Source organism: Atractosteus spatula, chromosome 2, assembly GCF_055471065.1.
Source record: "Atractosteus spatula isolate fAtrSpa1 chromosome 2, fAtrSpa1.hap1, whole genome shotgun sequence".
Classification (NCBI taxonomy): Eukaryota; Metazoa; Chordata; class Actinopteri; order Semionotiformes; family Lepisosteidae; genus Atractosteus; species Atractosteus spatula.
The window spans coordinates 63,860,681-63,882,843 of NC_142707.1; the positions used below are offsets into that span (position 1 = coordinate 63,860,681).

At 37.2% G+C, this 22,163-nt stretch overlaps 2 protein-coding genes across 3 annotated transcripts; both read right to left on the reverse strand.

The window, feature by feature from the left end:
- Positions 1–207: 207 nt before the first annotated feature.
- adi1 (acireductone dioxygenase 1) lies at positions 208–4,686 on the reverse strand. The gene is made up of 4 exons (XM_088930158.1): positions 4,399–4,686; positions 3,632–3,751; positions 2,631–2,810; positions 208–1,082 (listed from the first exon to the last, which is right to left on the reverse strand). The coding sequence occupies exons 1-4, from the start codon at positions 4,630–4,632 to the stop codon at positions 966–968; spliced, it is 651 nt and encodes a 216-aa protein (XP_088786284.1). The 5' UTR covers positions 4,633–4,686; the 3' UTR covers positions 208–965.
- A 5,592-nt stretch (positions 4,687–10,278) lies between these two features.
- Positions 10,279–20,691, reverse strand: rnaseh1 (ribonuclease H1). 2 transcript variants are annotated; one of them, XM_088930169.1, is made up of 8 exons: positions 20,251–20,691; positions 19,483–19,607; positions 17,679–17,873; positions 16,649–16,748; positions 13,688–13,742; positions 13,187–13,271; positions 12,250–12,374; positions 10,279–10,838 (listed from the first exon to the last, which is right to left on the reverse strand). In XM_088930169.1, the coding sequence occupies exons 1-8, from the start codon at positions 20,376–20,378 to the stop codon at positions 10,752–10,754; spliced, it is 900 nt and encodes a 299-aa protein (XP_088786295.1). In that variant the 5' UTR covers positions 20,379–20,691; the 3' UTR covers positions 10,279–10,751. The 2 variants fall into 2 exon arrangements, with proteins under 2 accessions (XP_088786295.1, XP_088786303.1); XM_088930177.1 differs by having other exon boundaries at positions 19,483–19,558; positions 20,251–20,656.
- Positions 20,692–22,163: the final 1,472 nt, after the last annotated feature.

Sequence of the window (22,163 nt, forward strand, 5' to 3'; positions counted from 1 at the left end):
CACATCACAATAATTAAAAAGTGGAAACCAATTTATCAAACCTATCTGAAGTTGTCTTTCTTAGTTTCGCTATGTTTTACTTCACAGAATTAATATGCATTTACAGGCTTATCTGAAGAAGGTACATTTTTCACCTATACCTATCATACTGTATGTTTCTGATTCAATATGTTTTTATGTAGTAATACAAAAAAGCACAGGCTGCATGTTTTTATATTTTTATTTACTCAGCAAGAGTAATACAATTTCCAAAAGAAATCTGACATTCTGTTGATTGAAGGTATTTTAAAAGTCCAGTGTTCTTTGACTATATTAATTAAAAGAATTGAAGGCACATATAATGTCTTAATATAAAACATTTCTGACAGCAGCAGTGTTTGTTTGCAAACCTGAAAACATACTTCTGGTGCCAAAGTGGAAACTAGGAGTAAGAATAATGTAAGAAAGGTTACAGAGGAGAGAAGGCCATACGACCCATCTAGCCCATCTGATAGTAAGATAATACTATTTTGAACAAATAACGTCCTGGAATATATTTAAGTTATCCAAGCATTGTGCGTGATTTTAACCATATGTAGTATAATTATGTTAGTATTTCATTTATAAATCAGAAACTGCATAAACAGAGTTTATGCAAAAACATATATTTTAATCTACCTTCCAAATATAAACGTATCTTAACAACATCACACCTTTGACCAGTGTGGCAGTATTTTCAATTTGTCCAATGTTGCATATAATTTAGTAGTTTTCTGTAAAGATAACAGGAGATTGCTCTGCAATGCTTATTGCTATGCATGTAGCAAACAACTGTCAGTGTAAGTCCCCTACAAGGCCCTAACAAACCACATGCAGGAAAACATCAATCTGACTGTTTACTCTCTGCCATATTATTTTCTCATCTTCACCCTCTTCTATCAAGGCGTTTCTAGAAAGTCAAATGTGACATCCAAATCTCAGTCATTTTAGGCACTTTTGACAAAACTGACATATTGTTTCCGAACATCAAAATCATCAGCTGGGCGATTGTATGCTTTCCACACAGGCTCCCCAACAAACAGTCTCATTGCTTTTGTGTAATTCTAGGAGAGACAAGAAAAAAAGGGTTAAAGAGCAATTACAGTAATTCTGTTCCACCTAAATAACATTTTAATTTTTGCAAACTTATTTAAATGTTGCTCTCTAACTCAATGACATGTCATATACAGGGTAACAATGGAATATTCTCCTGTAATCTGAAAAGATTATTCTGTAACTAACATATTGTACAACATTTAATTCATGATTACTCATGACTCACGACTCAGTTTTGGACTGCAAGAGCACTTACACTGCTATTGTTACTTTACAAAATAGCTTAGTGCTAATAAATATAATGGCATTGCCTCTACAATAGTAGTCAAGTGTTAAAGACAACTTAAGCTTAAAATATAGAATAAAAGGCAGTAAGAGATGAGCAGTTTGTACAATTTTCAAAACTTGAATAGATAATATAAACAAAAAATAATTATTCCTTATTCTTTCCAGTTTCATACATTATTTAAACAGACATGCTTTTCTGAAATTCTTTTGAGCACTACAGTACCATTGAAGTGCAAGTATTCTGCACTGATCCCTGATGTTGTAAAATATTCTTCAAATATTACTATACCGCAATGTATGGAATGCTAAATTTCAAAAACAAAAAGAAGAAACACAACTGCACATAAGTTAAGTTTTAGTGAATAATTTCAGACGTCTAACACATAAATGTTGTAAATTCTGTTATCGAGTGTCTGGGTAACAAATACTGTACATACAGTATATACTCTACTGTATATAACAGTAGAATTATCAAGAGTAGATGTTAAAAGAGCTAAATATCATGAAGAGTAGAGTAGAGTAGTTGCACATTGGAATTCTCAATCTCGAGACATACACAGTACAACAGACAACACCACACAATGTAGACAACGGGAACAATAAATATTTTGTAGAAAAATAAATATGTAGTGGTGAGACCAAAAAAACATGGTAGACCACGCAAAAAGTGCATTCTGCAGATGTGTATTTAGGCACTGCACTTAACTATTGAGGATGCATACTGCAGTGGGATAGAAGCTCTTGAGTCTGTGGTCCTTGCTTTAACAGTGCGGTACCACTTGCCAGAGGGCAGGGGGAGAACAGTTTGTGGCCGGGATGGTTGGGATCCTGAATGATGGATTGGGCTTTATTGCGACAGTGGATGTTGTGAATCTCACCAATTGATGGTAAATCGCATCTTATCATCCTCTGTGCCGTTACCACAACCCTTTGTAGTGCATCTCTGTCATGCATGGTAGCACTGCTGTACCACCCGGGGATGCCACTAGTGAGGACTTTTTCTGTCTTCTATGGTTCTGTCTTCTCTTGTCTTTTATGGCTATGTCTATGGCCTATCAATCCATGTCATGAATACCTTGAAATTCAATTGCAAAACAGATCAGCAGCACTCAGTAAAAAAGGAAAGACATATTAAGAAGAATAAGAGGATTAGAATCCACAATTAAAATATATAACAGCCTTGCACTACTCTATTGTCTAAGGCCATGTGTGAACCACCAAGCAAAAATGACTTTTTTAAAAACTGAATACGTTCATATAATACATACATTTTCATCCACTGTGAATCTGTGATATATTCCTGCTGGTAATGTAATCATGTCTCCTTTCATCATGGCAATCCTTATCCATCTGTCATCTTTGTCTCTTACATCAAAGTAAGCACTTCCTTCTAGTATGTATCGAATCTCATCATCCAGATGGAGGTGTTCTTCATAAAATATTTGCAGCTGAGAAAAAAAATACAGTAGCCAAATACACTGATACACAGTTTATGTAAGGACAGTGATTCAGACAAAGCCATGTCTCACTCCTGCTGTTTTTGGTGTCCCAAAGGGTTCTGTCTGCCTGACTTTTTAATGTCCTCATATGCCTGTTTAGGTATTCTGATCAGCCAGTTGTCTTAACGTTCTTACTAAAGCCACCAAAAAAATATGTCTTTCATCAGTCATGGCTCATATTTTTAAACTTCCACCTAAGACCTCATTATAATAATCGTGAATGTTTCCAAACACAATGGTGTATGGATTTTTTTTTTACTGGCAGTAAAAACACAAAAGTGCATTTTTATTTTGTTCTGCAGTTCTGTAGATTTTCAGTTCACTAAAATTGAAGGATAAATATTTCGTCACATTGCAAGCTTTCCCTTTTAAAGCACAGCAGATTCAGCCTTCTAAAAGCTGCTCTATGTCTAAGCCAAATAGTGCATATCCAAAAGGTGACAATACAACGATTTTAACATTTTACACAAAAAATAAAATTTTAGCTGAAGTTAATTTGTAAGGAACAAAATGGATCACGTTTTGTACAGGAAAGGGTTTGTTCAGCCTTTACAGCTACTCCGTGTATTGGGTGACAACCCTCTATCTCTATCCAAGGTAGCTATAACACATTCTTGCTATTCTTCATGATTCTTATCAACACCTTAGAATAATGTGACTAACTTTACCACAGCCTGATATCATTGATCTAACAAACTGATTATTCTGGGAAGTTATGAAAATAATATGGCCTATAAAATATCAAAGGAAACGAATGTGGACCGGTGTACCTTTTCCTCATAATTTGGAAGCTTCTCCTTGTGTATACTGATGATGTCCATATACGAATAGCCCTTCTCAAGGCGGATCTTTTGCAGCTCTGGGTCAGTCTCATACATGTCAGCATTTAACTGGGAGGGAAAAGGAGAAAAGACAACAGCAGCCACCCGGATGGATCTGGGCTCAGTTCTGCACGATTGTAAAAAATCTACACCTTTCATTACAGATGAGCTGTGCTTGGTATTCTAAACCAAGAAGGGAAACAGGCAACGTAAGAATAACACTGTCAAGTATAATAATTCATAATTATTATAATGTATTTATTTTCACAAATCTGTTACACTTCATTTTTAAAGGCGTTGCCGCTGAGGAATGGAGAGAAATATCTACGCTTGTATATCTGCTGAGTTAGCGGTCTACGTCAGCTTTATTTTTAAATCTAAACATATTTTTATAATAAAAGCATAAGACACAGCTAAAACACAATTTGTTCTGTCTTGCCACTATGGCTGACCGTCAGCTAACCCGGTCGATATGTAATATAAACGTAATGCCTAACACACCCGCGTGATCTAACAACATGCCTCGTTCTTCTCCCCATGCAAAGACATTTCAAAACAAGTGGATTATATTATTATCGACTGAATAACTTTCATTCTCTCGGGTGCTTTACAGTGACGTTTCTTTCCTCTTTACTACATACTTTTATGTGTAGTAATCAATTCATATCTAACTACATCCAACGCGGCAGCACCTTAAATCTACTGTGAATATATACCTTCCAATAGTAAACCCCAATTTTCTTCAGTTCGTCCAAAGTGACCGGTTGGTTTGGATCTAGTTTATGTGGTTTTCTTTTATCTTCAGAAGACTCGTCCATGTACCAAGCCTCCATTTTTATTAAATAAAATCCAGTTATACAAGAAGAAGTCAAGAGGAAACTTTTAGTTACGGGGGGGAAAGCAAACCCCGTTCTCCAAAAACACACGTCTGCGCAGATTCTGCGCAACATTAGGTCAAATCCGTCTGCGAGACCTCAACCAGAAATACGTCATTAGCTCAGGCTTCAAGCAGGTCCACACAGTTGCGCATTTGCGTTGCATCTGACTGCATGTTCGGTGCCGGCGGGTTGTGGTTAGCCGCTTTAACAGATCGTGTAGAGCATTTGTGTGTGTATAAACTCCTTTAATGATTGATGGTACATCTCAAAGCAGTGTACACTAATTAAAACAACTGTTTGGCGTCTCCCACAGAAGTACAAAACACACAAGCAAAACATAAGAGTCTCATGAAATCACAACAACAGAATGGGATACATAAATGGATAAATGAATAGTGGGGGGACTACATTTACTGTACATACCTTCACTGAGTAGATCTATACTTGGAGTAGGGTGTGACTGAAACACAGCACTGAGAGCACAAACAAGTAAAAAACAATAAATCAGATTAGAAGATTAGATCAATAGATGCTTTAAATAGAACTGCTGATTTTGTAGAATTACAGTCTGATTTCAAGTCTACCTAGGCACATTTAGATAGGAAGGAATTTTAAGAATCCCCCCATGCACTGAAAGGAATTCATGCGTAAATCATTTTGCCTTTGCTGAAATAAAATACCCAAGATTAATCATGACTGTGCACGGTAAATACTTAATACTGATTAGCTGTTCACTATTCCTGAACATTGATCAGAACCAAGGGAATAGCTGCTCAGTGTTACTGATTTGAGAGTCATAGCAATTAGGTTTAAAATACTCATTATACAAATCTAAAAAATCCATTTATGTTATTGACAAAAAATAAGAGACAAAATAATCATCTTAAATATGTACAATAAAATACATCCTGAACACTTTTCATCATTATTTCCTCTGAGGGGTAATTAAGTAAGGTATAATGTTTTATTTCAGCTAATGGGAGCTCAATTAATTGAAGCGGAGGCAGAGATGAGGTGGAGCAGTGGCTCTGTAGCTCAGGATCTGCGCCTGTGGCTGGAAGGTTGCCAGCTCATATCCCGCGGCCTGCAGAGGAATCCTACTCTGTTGGGCCCCTGAGCAAGGCCCTTAACCCCAACTGCTCCGGGGGCGCTGTATAAATGGCTGACCCTGCGCTCTGATCCCAAGCTTCTCTCCCTGTCTGTGTGTCTGTGTCTCATGGAGAGCAAGCTGGGGTATGTGAAAAGACAAATTCCTAATGCAAGAAATTGTATATGGCTAATAAAGTGATCTAATCTTAATTAAAACCCATCCTCTGTGAAAGCATGCAGGTGGTGACCTTACAGCTGAGCAGGAAGGAAAAAGACCTGCTCAGTCAGCCAGAACCAGGACTGGTGGTAAGCAGTGTTTCAGTTAGTTTGCGAGCAAGATTTACGTGACTTGAAGGTGCTCCACACACTTCTCCAGGGTGCCAGTAGAATGTGGAGTGAGGCAAGTATCTAGCTGCCAACACACCTCTCAGGCAGCTTAAACTCTTCTACTGGTTTGCTGCCCCTGCTAATAAGCTTACTGCCCGAGGCTGGTTTGGTAGTAGAAGCTGCAGTTTTTTAATGTCTTCATAGAAAACACTAGAAATCACAAGCTGTGCATCTCTGCCTTTTTACAGGTAGAGCAGCTCTCAAGACATGCTATGAAGAACAATAAGAGGATCATCCCCAGATAATGGAGCATTTTTTTAAAATAAAAGGTAAACATTGTTATGAACAGGAACAGGTAAAGGTTTATTTCATGCTGAAAAGAAAAGAAAAGAAACACAAGGTTTCGAGCCTTCTTTGGTTGTGTGCAGAATGCACCCATGAAGATTTTCTTTGACACATCAATTCCTGTTTTATAACAGATTAGTTTCTGAATAAAACAGCTAACTGTATACAACAATAAGGAGAGTATCCTTACCCTGCTGATTCCCTCTACAGTTGCAGCCTTCTTTCCATCCTGCTGAAATCTACTGACCTTTGCTCCTCTTTCATTCTCACCATTTCAGGAAATTAGTCTCTCAGTGTTTTCGAAATATTTTGTGCTCAGTATTTCCTAACCATTGACAGGAGCTCGACAAATACACACACATTATTTTGGATCTAGCCGTTTCAAGGAATCTTTGTTCTATGAATATCACAAACTTTTTTTTAATGTCAAAGCAGCAGCTTGTTTACTCCAGTGGAACCACTGTTCCTAGAGGAGACTTCTGGTCACTGACCTCTGGGTTTGTGTGTCAGATCTCTCTCCTGTAGCATGTTCTCCTCTGTTTATCTATTACTTCATACCTCTGACCTGCAGCTGAGCCCAGGATTGACCATGCTCCTTTCTCCTCTTCTGTTCAAAACACCCCTGCAGTGTTTCTCATTAAACACAAGCCACATTTAATCTTCACCAATCTCTAGATATTCTCAGCAATCCTATATTGTTCATGTGAGATCACCAACTTTGAAATAACTTCAGTTTCTCATCCTACTCTTCCTTATTCTCTTGATTCCTTGACATCTGCAGCTACTGCAGTAAAACACCTCACCCCCACTCTGTGTGCCTCTGCCACCCCTCACTGTCTGTGCTCCTAAATGACTATTGGTTTTATCTTTCCACCCCCAGTGATATTTCTGAACTTGCTGCTGAATTGCCTTACCTCCCTGATCCTATCTTTTCTATCTACTAGATGGCCTGTCTTTCAAAGGCATTCAAAACCACGCCTGAAATTTCAGCTGAAATCATTAGCATATCCTTGATGTGTGCTGATGAGGTAAATTTTACTTTGCAGTTTACTTAACCTTTGGCAGTTCAAAGATTTTCACCACCCTACATGTGGAATAATTACAAACTTCCACTTCCTCAGCTCTTTGACAGTTTCTTTGCCGTAGATTTCACCAGGAGTCTTGTCCATCCCGATCTGTTTTTAGGAAAAATAGGAGTCCTCCTTGCTGAGGAAAAGTTCCTCTAGAATCTTTTAATTTTGTGGAATTGTTCTCAAATTTAAAGATTTTTCTGCCTCCTTGCCTAGAGATTGTATTCGATTATGTCTCTCCATCTACTTGTCAAGTTTTGTACTAAAAGGGATTTATTGTCCATTACTGGGCCACCTGAACTATGCCATGAATATCCTCCCACAGGGCCAGGGATTTATCTCCTATTTTTTAGGTCTTGTTTCTTCAGTTTTCTCCTTGCATCACCATGTAACCCTAACTTCAGATTGTGAAGCAAAAATCAATTTTGGCACTTGGAGTTGACCACCTTTACTCAATGAGAAGTTTCTGTCATCTCCCAAAGACCTTCAGGTTTTCACTGCAGGCCTGTCTGTCAGCTTCAGGGGCTGTTATCAAGGCTATTGGTTTGCAGTAGCCTGGCCTTCTGAGTTCTCCTCTGCCCCACCTTTTGAACACATCATGCCTTATTTGAATCATATCAAATTGTTGTGACTGTCTTTCACTACAGGTCCAGGGAAAGATAGATTCTTATTCATTCAGACAGCCTCACAAAGATCCATATTATCGGTAGAGGAAAACGTTTCTCCCAGCTTATCATGAAATTCCTCAGATGTCTCAAATATCTCTCCCTATCTGTTTCTAATCATTGCAGTTCACATTCCAGGTTACCTTGTTTGTATTGCAGACTCTCTTTCTCATTTCTAAATTCAGGTCAAGTACTTGGCTCCAAATGCTGGTCTGGACCCTTTCCCAAGTCCTCCTTATTCTGAGCTCCTCTTCCTCCGAATTATCCTTTTCAACAGTACCTTCAGTTTGCCCAATATGCTATTCTAGCAGGAATTGCCCCACATATCTTCAGTTCATGCTACCCTATCTGGAAGTGATTCTGATCTGTTATTGCAAGAGAATATTAAATATCACTTTCTACAATTAAGGTCTACCTGAGTAAAATTTGACCAGCTCTTGGGAAATCCTGCTCATTTTCATGGCGATTCATAGCTGTGGGACAAGAGCTCTGCCGTGAGAGGTGATTTGATCTCAGAAATGCTTACGCTTGTAAGTGATTTGCTGGTGTTAAACTTCCCAGTTTGGTCTTTTTAGTCACTATAGAACAAATATAGCTCTCTTATCAGAATCTGTTACAGAAATAAGCATAATCCATCCAATATCAGAAAGTGATTAATTCCTGATATGGTTTGTGAAAACTGACAGGGTGGGATGTCAGTATATTGCAGCTATCAGAAATTTGAATATACCAGTTTACTTCTTGGTTATGTATATAACTATATTGCACTGTGCTTCTTAACTCAGCATGTCTTAAAGTAAGTCAGAAGTGACTGGAAATCATTTAAAATAGGGACCACTTTGGACTCACAAACATGTATGGCTGGTATGGTGATATCCGATATCTGGGGTTATGGACTATATTTGATTAAACTGGCTTCTAGTGTTGTAGGTTGAAATTTGCAATCTATTTGCAGTTGTTTGGTGTTTTGCCTTGTGCTTAGAAATAATACACAGCTATCATGACCCTGGAGTATGCATTTCTGCCTACCGCTACCATATGCTGATGTTGCTTCTTAGGCACTGTTGCTTGTGAAACTTGAGAACATTAAGCTGTCTCGATCACCGAAGCTCCTGCCACATGTACTTCAACCATCATTATCTTATAAAGTCACTAAGGTCTTTTCTTGTCTTGCATTTTTATACACATGCATGCAAAATCAAGAGATTTTAAATCTAAGAGTTAGGCCTCATTTAGAAAATTGTGTACAATTTTCATCATCAGGTTATACAAAAGATATAGCTGCTCTAGAAGCACTCCAGCGAAGAGCAACCAGAGACAGCCTGAAAGTAGTGAACCTTTTTAGTCTTTAACAAAGAGGATTGATAGAAGTATTCAAAATCCTCAAAGGCATTGACAATGACAAGAAGTCTTCAAAATGAACCAGAATGTATGAAAGTAGAAACTAGATTTAGTTTTATTTAAAACTGAGAACAGGAAGTATTTCATTACCCAGAGGGTTGTGGGACAACGGAACAAGCTGCCCAACTACAGTGTGTGGTTGAATCCAATACATTGACTTCCCTCACAAAATTGCTGGATAAGATCCTTGTATCAATAAGTTACTGTATTAACTAAATGGACCAGATTGGCACCAACTCATCTGTAACTATTCTTATGTTCTTAAGTTAGCAAAACAGCTGTTTAATTGACCATGATTAAATTGTTCAAGGGCTAGTGATTACCAATAATAACGGATGGACTGGGGCTCACCAGGACAAAGTTTAGAGAACCCTGCACTAGAACCTCCAGGACGTCTGGGAACAATTCTCGATTTGTAAATTAGACCTTAGAAAGTTAGTTTAAATATCATATAATTAATGTAGTTATTTTTAGGCAATTTGAGACATACAACAGTTAAAAGATGCACTTATCCTCCAAACTGCAACTTTCTAGTGCAAGTAAAATTATATAAAGATTTTCCATGAACATTTGAACACTGAAGTGTTAGAGTAAATCACAGTGCCTTTGTTCGTGATAATTAATCAAGGGTTGTCAGTGCAGGCTCTAGTTGTGGAGCAAAAAACAGAATACATGATATCAGATATCAGATATCCCTGCATTGTACTATTAAGTAGACATCTGCTAAATGAAAGTATTTCTTGTATTGATTAGCCAGTGTAAAATCATCCCTACTGATTTATATGCATTAACAAAAACTGTAGAAATGACAAACCCCACTATAGTAAATGCTTCATTTTAATGAGTTCACTATTTAAACAATACATGGTAATGTTCTTCACAACCTGTTTTACCAGCAACATTACACTCTCATTTTGTCATTTAAAAAATAAGCAGAGGGCTCTCATTTAGTATCCAAAAGGAAAAAGTTTACTTTGATAATGTTCAACTGCCACTGCTCTACTGAAACAAATTATCGGATACTTTTAAGAAAATAAAAACCTTCAAAAAAATACACAGCTGAAAAAATATACTACAGGCTCTGTCAAACAACATAACTTAAATACACAGCGTTTCATTCCTAACATTAATCACATCCATGCTTTCATTTCAACTTGAACAGATTAGTTTGACAAATGCACAAATACAAAAAGTAAAAGAATCTGAGATCAATATCTGTTTTAATAGTTTAGCTATATGGAAACTGGGAGGAAAATGTCTCTAATCAGATAGCAGAGGACTTGACTGATAGTTGTTAATTCAATGGCTTGCATGCTCCCTCTCTTGCCAGACGGTCAGCTTCTTCATTTCCTCTATATCCAGCATGGCCTGGAATGTGCATCTGATAAAAAGGGAGCAAACCATTGTTATCGTGGTGTGAGCAGTTCCGTGGTGTGCCAAAGCAGGCCTCAGCACTGTCCACCATGGCAGACACCGTCAGCGCAGATATGACAGATTACATCTACAGTAAATCAGATTGTCACCAGATGTCTTGGCACACAAATCCAAAGAAAATTCAAAAACATTGCAACCACAGTGAAATGGGGAGAGGAACCCAAGAAAAAGAAAATTTAGATTGAATATACAGAAAGTCAAAAAGACAACTCAAAGGATAAAGGAAATAAAGGATAAGGCAATGAAATGCCTCTATCTAAATGCTACATAATGAGACAGAAGCGGACACTTTAAAAAGTATTCATTATGTACAGTAACTGGAATTATAGAAATATAGCTAACAGAGAGTAATGGTGCTGAATATAACATTAGTGAATACACAGTGCTCAGGAGAAAAATGCAAAGGAAGAAGTGGTTTTGTGGGAAAAGTACAACTATCCTTGTAAAGACAGAGGAAAAAAAACAAGTCTGTCAGTTGAAAAGGTGGAAACTGAAAAGGATTGATCTATCAATTAGTTTGCAAAACGAAACATTTGTTATGATCTATTCTTGTAATACAATAAAAAGACTAAGACAAGTGACAGGTGAATTAGAAAACAGTGACCATAATAAGTCAATATTTGAAATAAAATGCTTTCAAACTAGAGCCTAAACCAAATGTTTCAATGTTTCAAATGAACAATTTCAAGAAAGCAGACTAGGAAGAAAAGTATCCCATCCTGGGTGCAGTCTTGCAGGTTAGGCTCCAGCTCACTGTAACTCTCAAAGGCTAGAACAATTACGGACATGGATAGTCAAATAATCTCCCCTTTAAAGAAAATAAAACACATCCTCTCAAAATTCTCCTTCAAATCATTTTTGTATATATATATTATTAACATTAAGTTTTGATTAAATAAAGTTGGGTGCCACACTGAAAAAATCCTTATTTCTCAAAGTTTCTCAAAATTTGTCATATACAATACATTTGTCTTGTAAGTAGGATTTCAGGCATAATTCACTTTGAGATTTAAAGTTTTTTTAAGTATGGTCATTTCTATATCTACAAAAGTCTCTTCTGAGGCATTTGTAATTTCTGATCTACATATGCTACAAATACAGACTTGGCCTACTTTTAAAGTTCTCTACACACCCCATTAGAATAACTATTTGAGATTTGTAAAGAACTCATTATTGTTAATATTTCATATTTATAAAAATGCAAATAATCTTTCACACAGACTGGTCCAAATGGAGCTCACACTTACCTGTATGCAGAGTGGGGTTGTAATGGCTCACTTTTCAATTTAAAGCCAATGAAACACATAACATGTTGCCTGGTTAAAGTCTTTGATTATATGTTGTCTAAATACACTTACCCAAACTATCTCCAAGCCTTCGGTCAACTTGTCAAGCTTTTGGAAGTCCTCTTTGTTAATGACCTGCCCACCAGTTTTAAGCCTCCATCCGTTAGTCTTCCAATTCTTCACCCACTTTGTAATGCCTTTGAAAATAAGAAATCAGTTCTGAAATGAACATGACATCATTTTAATTAACTTCAGCCTGACCCTTTAGAGATACAAGGATATGTCTACAGTACCATATGTGAATATAACACAGCAAAATATTCATCCTTGTATACACAATCATTCTTTGCATTGGCAACAGTCCCTCTATATCTATGAAACCAAAGGGAAATGAAAGTACTTTCAAGCTACACTGAATGTGTAAATAACTGAGCAACAGTTGTTCAATAATCCCATAGTCAACATAAGATTAAAATGGTCTTCAAAGTAGGACTTAACTATGGTTTATGTTTAGTTTTTGCTTCCTACATATTTCTTTCACATATGTCAATTTTGTATGGTTAGGATACTTTGGGTAATTTTAAAATTCAACTGAAGTCCTAATAAATGTACACAATTTAAATAGAGTACCTACAGAAAGTCTACAGACCTTTTGTGAAGCAACACTTTGTGGGCTCACAGTCTCAAGACATATTAAATCAGAATTTATCTTACTTTTATTTACACTTTGTAATGCACAACCCCCAAGTGAAAAAATGTTCAAACATGAGAAGTACTAATTACTAATGAAAACCCAGAAAAATGGGTTGAATAAATGTACATAGCATGTAGTAACAGCAACAGTAAGTTAGCTTTGGTGTAACAAATTACCTTATAAATCACAGAACAAGTTAATAAGCCTCCATAGGTTTCAATGTCCAGGACTGGTTACAACAACCAAAGTACTCAAGTACTTGTAAGCCACTTGTCTTGAAGACACTAAAGTGCTGAAATTAACAGTTTAACATACCATTGATCGTAAACATGCTGTCAGTGTAGATTACAATTTTCTTCATATTCATGCTTTTTGCTTGTTCCAATGCTTTACACGCGGCCTAAATGGACATACAGTAATATCAAATTATCAAAACTAAAAATATGAAAACTTCCCAATTGTAATACTGGCAATTTAAATACAGCTACTCAATTAAATGCATACACAAATCAGGTTACAGAAAAAGCAAAGGTTTTTTTAATTAAAACTAAGAGAAATACATTTTTTCATGGCTGTTTCCTTACACTTTAGTAGAAGCACCTCTGCTCCGAGTTTTAAATAGCAGCTTCTTAAAGTACAATTTGACAGATCCTGTGTGCCTTAGTCCATTCTTTGTAACAATATCTAATAGTAAATAACAAGCCAACTTGGGGGGGAAGAGAGTGAAGATTAAACAAGGGTACATTGCAAGTTTCATTCACCTCCAAGCTGTTCAAGAGAAATAAGGTACAGTTTACCCTTTCACACATGACTTGCCTGTATTTCTGCTCTCTGATTAGTTTGTTTTCCATGTAGTCTGTCATTCACATTCCTGGATGAGAAAAGACGAAAGAAAAACCTTAAAAAAAAAAACAGCCGTAACCCCAAGGAAAGGTCTGCTGTCACAGATGTTTACAATTTCCATGTACTGTCTTCTAAAATCCAGAAGTTAAAGCTCACAATCTACTGTAGTATTTATTATTTTTTTATAGTGATGGTAACAAGAAGAAAATGCATAATTTTAAGTGATTTTACATTTTTTTGTATTAGTTAAATAGCTTCCTCTTCTTTAAATACAGTGGTGTGAAAAAGTGTTTGCCCCCTTCCTGATTTCTTATTTTTTTGCATGTTTGTCACACTGAAATGTTTCAGATCATCAAACAAATTGAAATATTAGACAAAGATAACACAAGTAAACACAAAATTCATTTTTTAAATTAAGGTTTTTATTATTAAGGGAAAAAAAATCCAAACCTACATGGCCCTGTGTGAATAAGTGATTGCCCCCCCTGTTAAAACATAAATCAACTGTGGTTTATCACATCTTTGGAAAGCTGAGTTCAATTTCTCTAGCCACACCCAGGCCTGATTACTGCCACACCTGTTCTCAATCAAGAAATCACTTAAATAGGACCTGCCTGACAAAGTGAAGTAGACCAAAAGATCCTCAAAAGCTAGACATCATGCTGCGATCCAAAGAAATTCAGGAACAAATGAGAAACAGAGTAATTGAGATTTATCAGTCTAGAAAAGGTTATAAAGTCATTTCTAAAGCTTTGGGACTCCAGCGAACCACAGTGAGAGCCATTATCCACAAATGGCGAAAACATGGAACAGTGGTGAACCTTCCCAGGAGTGGCCGGCTGACCAAAATTACCCCAAGAGCGCAGCAACGACTCATCCAAGAGGTCACAAAAAACCCCACAACAACATCCAAAGAACTGCAGGCTTCACTTGCCTCAGTTAAGGTCAGTGTTCATGACTCCACCATAAGAAAGAGACTGGGCAAAAATGGCCTGCATGGTAGAGTTCCAAGACGAAAACCACTGCTGAGCAAAAAGAACATAAAGGCTCGTCTCAGTTTTGCCAGAAAACATCTTGATGATCGCCAAGACTTTTGGGAAAATACTCTGTGGACTGACGAGACAAAAGTTGAACTTTTTGGAAGGTGTGTGTCCCATTACATCTGGCGTTAAAGTAACACAGCATTTCAGAAAAGGAGCATCATACCAACAGTAAAATATGGTGGTGGTAGTGTGATGGTCTGGGGCTGTTTTGCTGCTTCAGGACCTGGAAGACTTGCTGTGGTAAATGGAACCATGAATTCTGCTGTCTACCAAAAAATCCTGAAGGAGAATGTCCGGCCATCTGTTCGTGACCTCAAGCTGAAGCGCACTTGGGTTCTGCAGCAGGACAATGATCCAAAACACACCAGCAAGTCCACCTCTGAATGGCTTAAGAAAAACAAAATGAAGACTTTGGAGTGGCCTAGTCAAAGTCCTGACCTGAGTCCGATTGAGATGTTGTGGCATGACCTTAAAAAAGCGGTTAAGGCTCGAAAACCCTCCAATGTGGCTGAATTACAACAATTCTGCAAAGATGAGTAGACCAAAATTCCTCCACAGCGCTGTAAAAGACTCATTGCCAGGTATCGCAAACGCTTGATTGCAGTTGTTGCTGCTAAGGGTGGCCCAACCAGTTATTAGGTTTAGGGGGCAATCACTTTTTCACACAGGGCCATGTAGGTTTGGATTTTTTTTTCCTTAATAATAAAAACCTTCATTTAAAAACTGCATTTTGTGTTTACTTGTGTTATCTTTGTCTAATATTTCAATTTGTTTGATGATCTGAAACATTTCAGTGTGGCAAACAAATAAGAAATCAGGAAGGGGGCAAACACTTTTTCACACCACTGTATATCACAGGTAGATATTCCTACAATGAGGTAAGTATTATTGTGACTACCCATGCCTCAAAAAAAGTAAACACTTCTGTCGAAGAAAAGTCTTCACTCAGGTTAGGTGTGGTCAAGCAGAGTCCCTTTATACATGCGCATGGGGAGGATATAATCATGCAGACCTGAGAGCAGCCTCTCATACAGATCTGTGAGTAACCTCTCCACCGAGATGATAAATGCAATGAGTTTTATACAGCAAATTCACACAGGAAGCTCTTTCTAAGTTTCCATATTAGGAGTTGTTTTTTCTCTCTACAAACATTTCTTTGTAATTGACCACATTCTTCTTAAGAAGCAGTTCTACCTTGCATACAGACAAGAGGAAGTGTATAAATAAAAGGTGTGAAATGAGCTAGACATCATGCAGTTGTACCATTAATATCAAAATGTCAAATAATATGCTTGCAATTGTTCTTTCATACTGTTGCTGGGTAAAAAGCATTTTTTAAAGCCAACTAGTCACTATCTTATACACTTAAGAAAAGGTAAATGCTAAAATTCTTCCTCACTTCGTTCTCAAATTTTTATAAATTTAATTTTGCCCGTGCACTCAGACAAAAGATCATAGCAATGCAGAACAGTACATAGACATGAAAGTGAGAGCCTCTCTCTACATTGTTTTCAACTGGTCTCCTAAAAAACTTCTTTAGTATCCCTTCTTCCCTCACTCTATCCTTCAACAATAGGCTCTTGGACAGCAGTATCGATGTAGCTTGACGAATAAAACGTGTCTGTTAGTGTATGCTTTGTGCTCTACCAAACTGATCTAGGAAACTTATTGTGAATCAGGTTCAGTAATAATAGACAATTATTAGGCAACAGTTAAAATGTACATTTAAAATAAAGGCATATATTCAAGTGTTTGTGACACTGCAAAAAAATGGGTAACTTAATATTGCAGAATTAAATTACGGACAATTGTGAATCACAGTATATTTCAAAGCCAATGAGGTTTCATTCTTGAACCACAGCTGCTACCTAAGAATAAAAGGTTCACTTACAAAGGGTGATCGAGTCCCCAGTAGACCCCAATTCCAGCCCGTGCGCCACGTTTTCCATTTGCTGAACAGCAGCCATCAGTATAGACAACCACAGCATCACCTTAAGAGCAAACAAAAGCCATGATTCTCTTAATACAAGCTTTCCCAATGCCCAAAACAAGTGATAGTTCAGCATACAAAGCTGTCACTACACACTTACGAGGATGATCTTAACTACGGATTCATGATCCAGATGTTAACAAAATGCTTATTGGAATTATATTTGCTGAATATAGAAATACACATCAAGCAATTTATACCGGAAAAACGAGTAACACTTTTACCAGGCAAGAATTAATTTTAGTTTGGTTCAGTGAGCTATAAAGCTCATAAGAGTAGACCAAGACTGACAGCAGGGGTACAAGACAGAGCTACAGAAATGGTGAGTGCTAGATAATCACCTTATGATTACACTATTACCACTTCACAGCCACCGAATTGAGGGAGTATAATAAGCAAACAAGCATCACCGGCAATAACCTGAGCATTAGCCATCACATAGTTACTACCCCTTGGAAAATGGAGTGAAGGAAGTGTAATGAAATAACATGAATGCCAACCGCAATGTGATATCTAGTTCTCGGAAACTAGAAACCTTTCATGACTGTTAGTGAAATGCAGCAACATATATATAACAATCATTCATGCAGATAATCACTGGATAATCTCCCAGAGTTTTGAAAAACATATTTAGTAAGATCACAGTTATGTTAATCAACAACTGATGTATCATTCTGTTTCCAGATTATTTTAATCTCACTGTAAACTATTCCTGCCACCCAAATAAACATTTGGAGCATTATCTAAGCTGTTAGCTATTAGCTGTGCGCTAGTTTGAAAGATCACATTCGACACTCTAGTTTGTTTCTGTAGAAGCTAAATATTAGTGCAAATGTGGCAGTATGACAGATGCAGCATTAATTCTGATCAGCCAACGACATACAAGCCAAAACATATTTACTTAATGAAATATTTGACATTTTCTCTTTACCCATGTACGTGAAACTATCGTCGCCCACTCTGACTGAAGAGGTGTATTCTGACCCTTCCACTGTCCTCTTGAGGCGTTTTGATGCACTCTCTGCTTCCCCTGAATCTGGGCACAACCTCTTGGATCCACATGACGTTGCCAAGATTGTTAGGGATTCACTGCCTGTGTGCTCCACTTCACTGCTGCTGCTGTTTCCTGTAAAACAGGTCACATATCTTTCACACAAATACAGACAGCAATCTTATTATCAGCGTGATATACCCATCAACATGTTATGTAGTAGTTCTCCATTACCGTGTTGCTGCACTGTTGAATAAGTTACTTTTTATTCAAAACTTAACACTCATGGTTTCTCTTTTCCTAAATGATACAATACTCACAGTGGAAATAAAGCAGTGAATATCAAGAGTGTACAGTAAATAGAGATCCTGGAAAATGCCTATATTGCCAACAATGCAAAGAATGCTGATATATAACTTTTGAAGGCAATTATTTTAACTGTAATATATTAAAATATTGAAAAACAGTTCAAAGTAATTTAGTACAGTAGCTTAGTAGCTTCTTATTCGTGGTAAGAATCCCAGTAACCCAGAGTCTATCCTAGTATCAAAGGACATTTAATATGAATGTCTTTGTAGCATTTTGTACAAAAGACACCCAGACCTGATGTTTTAATTACTTTTTCTTTATTTTAACCAGAAACACTGGAGTGATTTAAACATTAAATACAGTACAATATACATTCGTAACCCATACAGCTCCAGTTCAACCTGCTATTCTTTCCAAAATATTTTTTTAGTCCTGGTTATTTTGATGAAAGAGCAGCTTTAAGCATCCCAGATCAGCTGAATGAGCCACTACATTATTCACCAGTTCAGGAGAAAGTAAGATCCTACACTGGATATTACTTTGTTTTATATTCATAAATATGATCATAACATTCCATAAACAAAGTATTCTAAATCCTCAAATGCTCTGACCAATGTCTACTTAAGTCAACGCAATGAACTTGAACATCAGCAATGAAACATGAACAAGAGGTCACATGTGAAAACTATGTGGAAGCACGTTTGAACCGGTGACAAGGAGGCACTCCTTTAAGTGAAACACTGTGGGAATAGATAAAGAGGCACCTAGCCATAACATTGAAGATGAAATACTGGCTTAAACACACAGCAGGACTCAATGGCCTCCTCTTGCTTGTCACCTTTTTTGTGTTCTTATTGTGCTCACAACATTCTAAACAAAGTCCAGTGTACAGTTCTTGCGCAAATTGTACAAATGCATCCCTTTATTAAATTAAACAATTTTAAAAATATATATACATTATATCCCTATAATTCCAACTGTCTCTTTCACTGCTTCCCCAAATCATAATTGTCCAGAATATGTAAATAAGGTGTCCACCTTGACACTTCTTTTTTCATACATAGCTTCTTCAAGTTCAGCACATTCACAGTTAACATTTGTGCAACCTGCAAGTTATAATCTACACTTGACTACATTTCACCCCCCAGAAGTTTAAGGAATGCTCAGTCCTAATAGTAAAATAAATGCAAAGTTTAGGGTAGTTGGGAATAAAACAAAAGGAATCGTGAACTGTAAGGATGGCAGAGAGAAGAATTGTGAGGGTAAACACTACTTGCTTTCAGACAGTGGTCAAAAGATAAAAATACTGAGAAATTAGAGAGAAATCAATACATTACTCCAGCCTTACGAAATTCAACAAAACAAGTACCTGAATTTGGCCATAAATGCTTTAACTAAGATAAGTATAGAGAAATTACATATTTTATCCTAATACCTGCTTCTGAAGATGCAACTGGCTCTTCGGTTTTCGTGCCAACAAATGCCCAAGCTTCCTCTTCTGAAGCAAATTTCTTAAAAACGGCAGAGGGAAACTTGTCAACTTGACACTTACATTCATCCCTGGAATGAATAAATGAGACGTTTTCCATTCATATGAGAAACTACAAAACATCAGCTGCTGAAATTGACTCTTCGTTATCATTCATTATCTAATTCAAAGCTGAAGGAACTTGGTATCATAATTAGAACTTACTACTAGTAAGTAACTAAGTAGTAAGTAACTAATTACTAGTGTAATTTTTTTTTCTATTAGCATGATTAGGCTTATATTTTTACATTTTCCCCAGTATTGCAAATAGCTTCAGTATAATAAAGTCCTTGTTCCATAACTGTAGCGTACTGTACATTTATCTCACAGCAATATTTAAATTGTCTTTATTTTCCGTAGACCTCATTTGCCAATACAGTTTAATTCCTAATTTTACAGGTAAAACGGTTTGCGTCAACTCAATTTTATCTTTACGTGATGCATTTAAATGACTACTAAAATGATTATGAGACAAATAAAACAACGCAAGTCAAATGAAGTGATAATGGCGATAGTGTACGATTAGGATATTTATTTTCCTCTCAAACTGATACTTTTCATTTGGTGTAAGACTTTTCGTTTTAAGCTGTGCAATATCCTACTATATTTATTACGATAAATAAAAAATAAAGTTTAAAATACTCCATCACTATACACTCCATGACTATAACCTACCATGTATTATAAACACCGGGCTTCTTTCCTTTCCTCACGGCGTAGAAATACCTCCCCTTCACCATCTCTGCTGTTCCAAGGCACACACTTCTGCGTATAATGCTGTAGAAACCTAACAATTTCAACATAACCTTTAATATCGGTTTAAAAACTGACTCAGTATTTGTGTCTCTGCGCTTTGCGTGTTTCACAGAAGCCTGAAGACGATGACATCCTCACAGCAGAACGTGGTACGAATCATCTTTTAAAAATAACGAAAACTACCACTTTAAAATCAAGGTAATAGTAAAAATAAAAACTCCAACACCTTCCCTTGTTTGCATCAAAACCTAACTCAAATCACGTCTCCCCGTTGCCCATAAACTCAACACTTGCTTTTCCCACCTCCTTTCGTCTCTTCCCGTCTGTGGTCAAATAAAATGCAGCAGACAAGAAACACATTGCACACGACTTCCAAGTTATTCTATGGTAAAATTTAAGACAGGTGTGCATGTAACAAAATGCGCACTCTGCTGGTTGGAAGACGAAGACATCTAAACGTATCTAATAAGATACCGCAGTTTGTACTCTAAATACACAGCTATTTTATATAAATTTAAAAAAAAATAATATCACAGCTGATGTCCTGGCTTATTTCATGATATACACAGTGAGATCCTCGCATTAGTTAGCCACTAACAACCAAATTAACCAGACTCTCTTAATGGTCTCCTATTGCTTTTAATATTTCATATTTTCTTATTTCAGATACAAAAATAGACACCTGACTCTAAAAGGATGCCAGCTGGCTCCAGACAAGATCTATAGCTCTGGAGAAATACAGTATGAATGTGTCTGTGTTATGCATTGCAGCTGTACTAGCAATAAGCAATATTTACATTTTCCTGGAGATCAGCAATCCTCCCTGTTTGTGTGAGGATACAGTCCCACATTGTCATATAGAGCAGACGACAATATTTGATATTGTTACAAAATAAAGGGAGCAGTTAAGTAAAATGTTGTTAGGTTAAATGTGAGAAATGGCATGTGAGTTTTTTTTTTATTATATTCTCTAGCAATATAGTGTAGTGCTCCGGGGTTCACGTGGGTATGCGCCCTCGCCTCTGCTGCCTCAGGTCGGCCCCCCACCGTCGGCTGCGGTCTCTGCTATTCATAGGGAAGGGCAGTGACGTCACCGCACTGGTAAGCCGGCTCGAACAACCTGCAATGGTGGCCGTATGTGTTACACTCTCCCCCGCTTAATTCACCGTCCTCGGTGAAGGGCTATCCCATCCCACTGCTGACACCAATGTAGCGCTCCAGGGTTCACATGGGTATGCGCCCTCACCGCTGCCGCCTCAGGTCGGCCCCCCACCGTCGGGGACTCGAACCCAGGCCTCCGACATCACTCAACAGGGACCATTTGAGCTAAAGGGAAATCTCCCTTCAGCCCGACGGCCACGGTCCCTGCTATACACAGGGAAGGGCAGTGATGTTACCGCGCTGGTAAGCCAGCTCGAACAACCTGCAATGGTGGCCATATGCGTTACAATAGTAATAAAATCGGATTCAAAAGCTGTACATTCAAAAGAAAATGTATTAACAATACTTAAAGCACAACTACACAAAGTCAAACAAAAACACATATGTACCAGTCTATGTGTTTCAAAGGCCTTCCTCCTACAGACTTAGAAACCCATTTTGCAGGCCAAAATGAGAACATCCCTATGTCCTAATAAAAGAATACAGCTCAGAACTACATCTCCTTTCCTATAACATGGGCGTCCAGAAGTGAATTGGAATCAATCTAGAAATGTATCACAAGCTAGAAGGGTATGTTTTAAGTCTGAGGATTCCAAAATATAGGAAATTAGAATTGTCTAAAATAAGTAGGACAGCAAACTCTCTAAAATAATGATCAGATTACTAAGCAA

Bases quoted from the DNA above. Each gene is read 5' to 3' on its own strand.
- adi1 (XM_088930158.1), bottom strand. From the start codon at position 4,632: ATGTTGCGCAGAATCTGCGCAGACGTGTGTTTTTGGAGAACGGGGTTT. The intron at 3,752-4,398 runs GTATATATTCAC...TTTCCCTCCCAG, and splicing joins TTGGGGTTTACTATTGGAAG to TTAAATGCTGACATGTATGA. The intron at 2,811-3,631 runs GTACACCGGTCC...TTTTTTTCTCAG, and splicing joins TTCCAAATTATGAGGAAAAG to CTGCAAATATTTTATGAAGA.
- rnaseh1 (XM_088930169.1), bottom strand. From the start codon at position 20,378: ATGTTGAAATTGTTAGGTTTCTACAGCATTATACGCAGAAGTGTGTGC. The intron at 16,749-17,678 runs GTAAAGAGAAAA...TTTGCTCTTAAG, and splicing joins CGATAGTTTCACGTACATGG to GTGATGCTGTGGTTGTCTAT. The intron at 13,272-13,687 runs GCAAGTCATGTG...ATGTCCATTTAG, and splicing joins ATCAGAGAGCAGAAATACAG to GCCGCGTGTAAAGCATTGGA.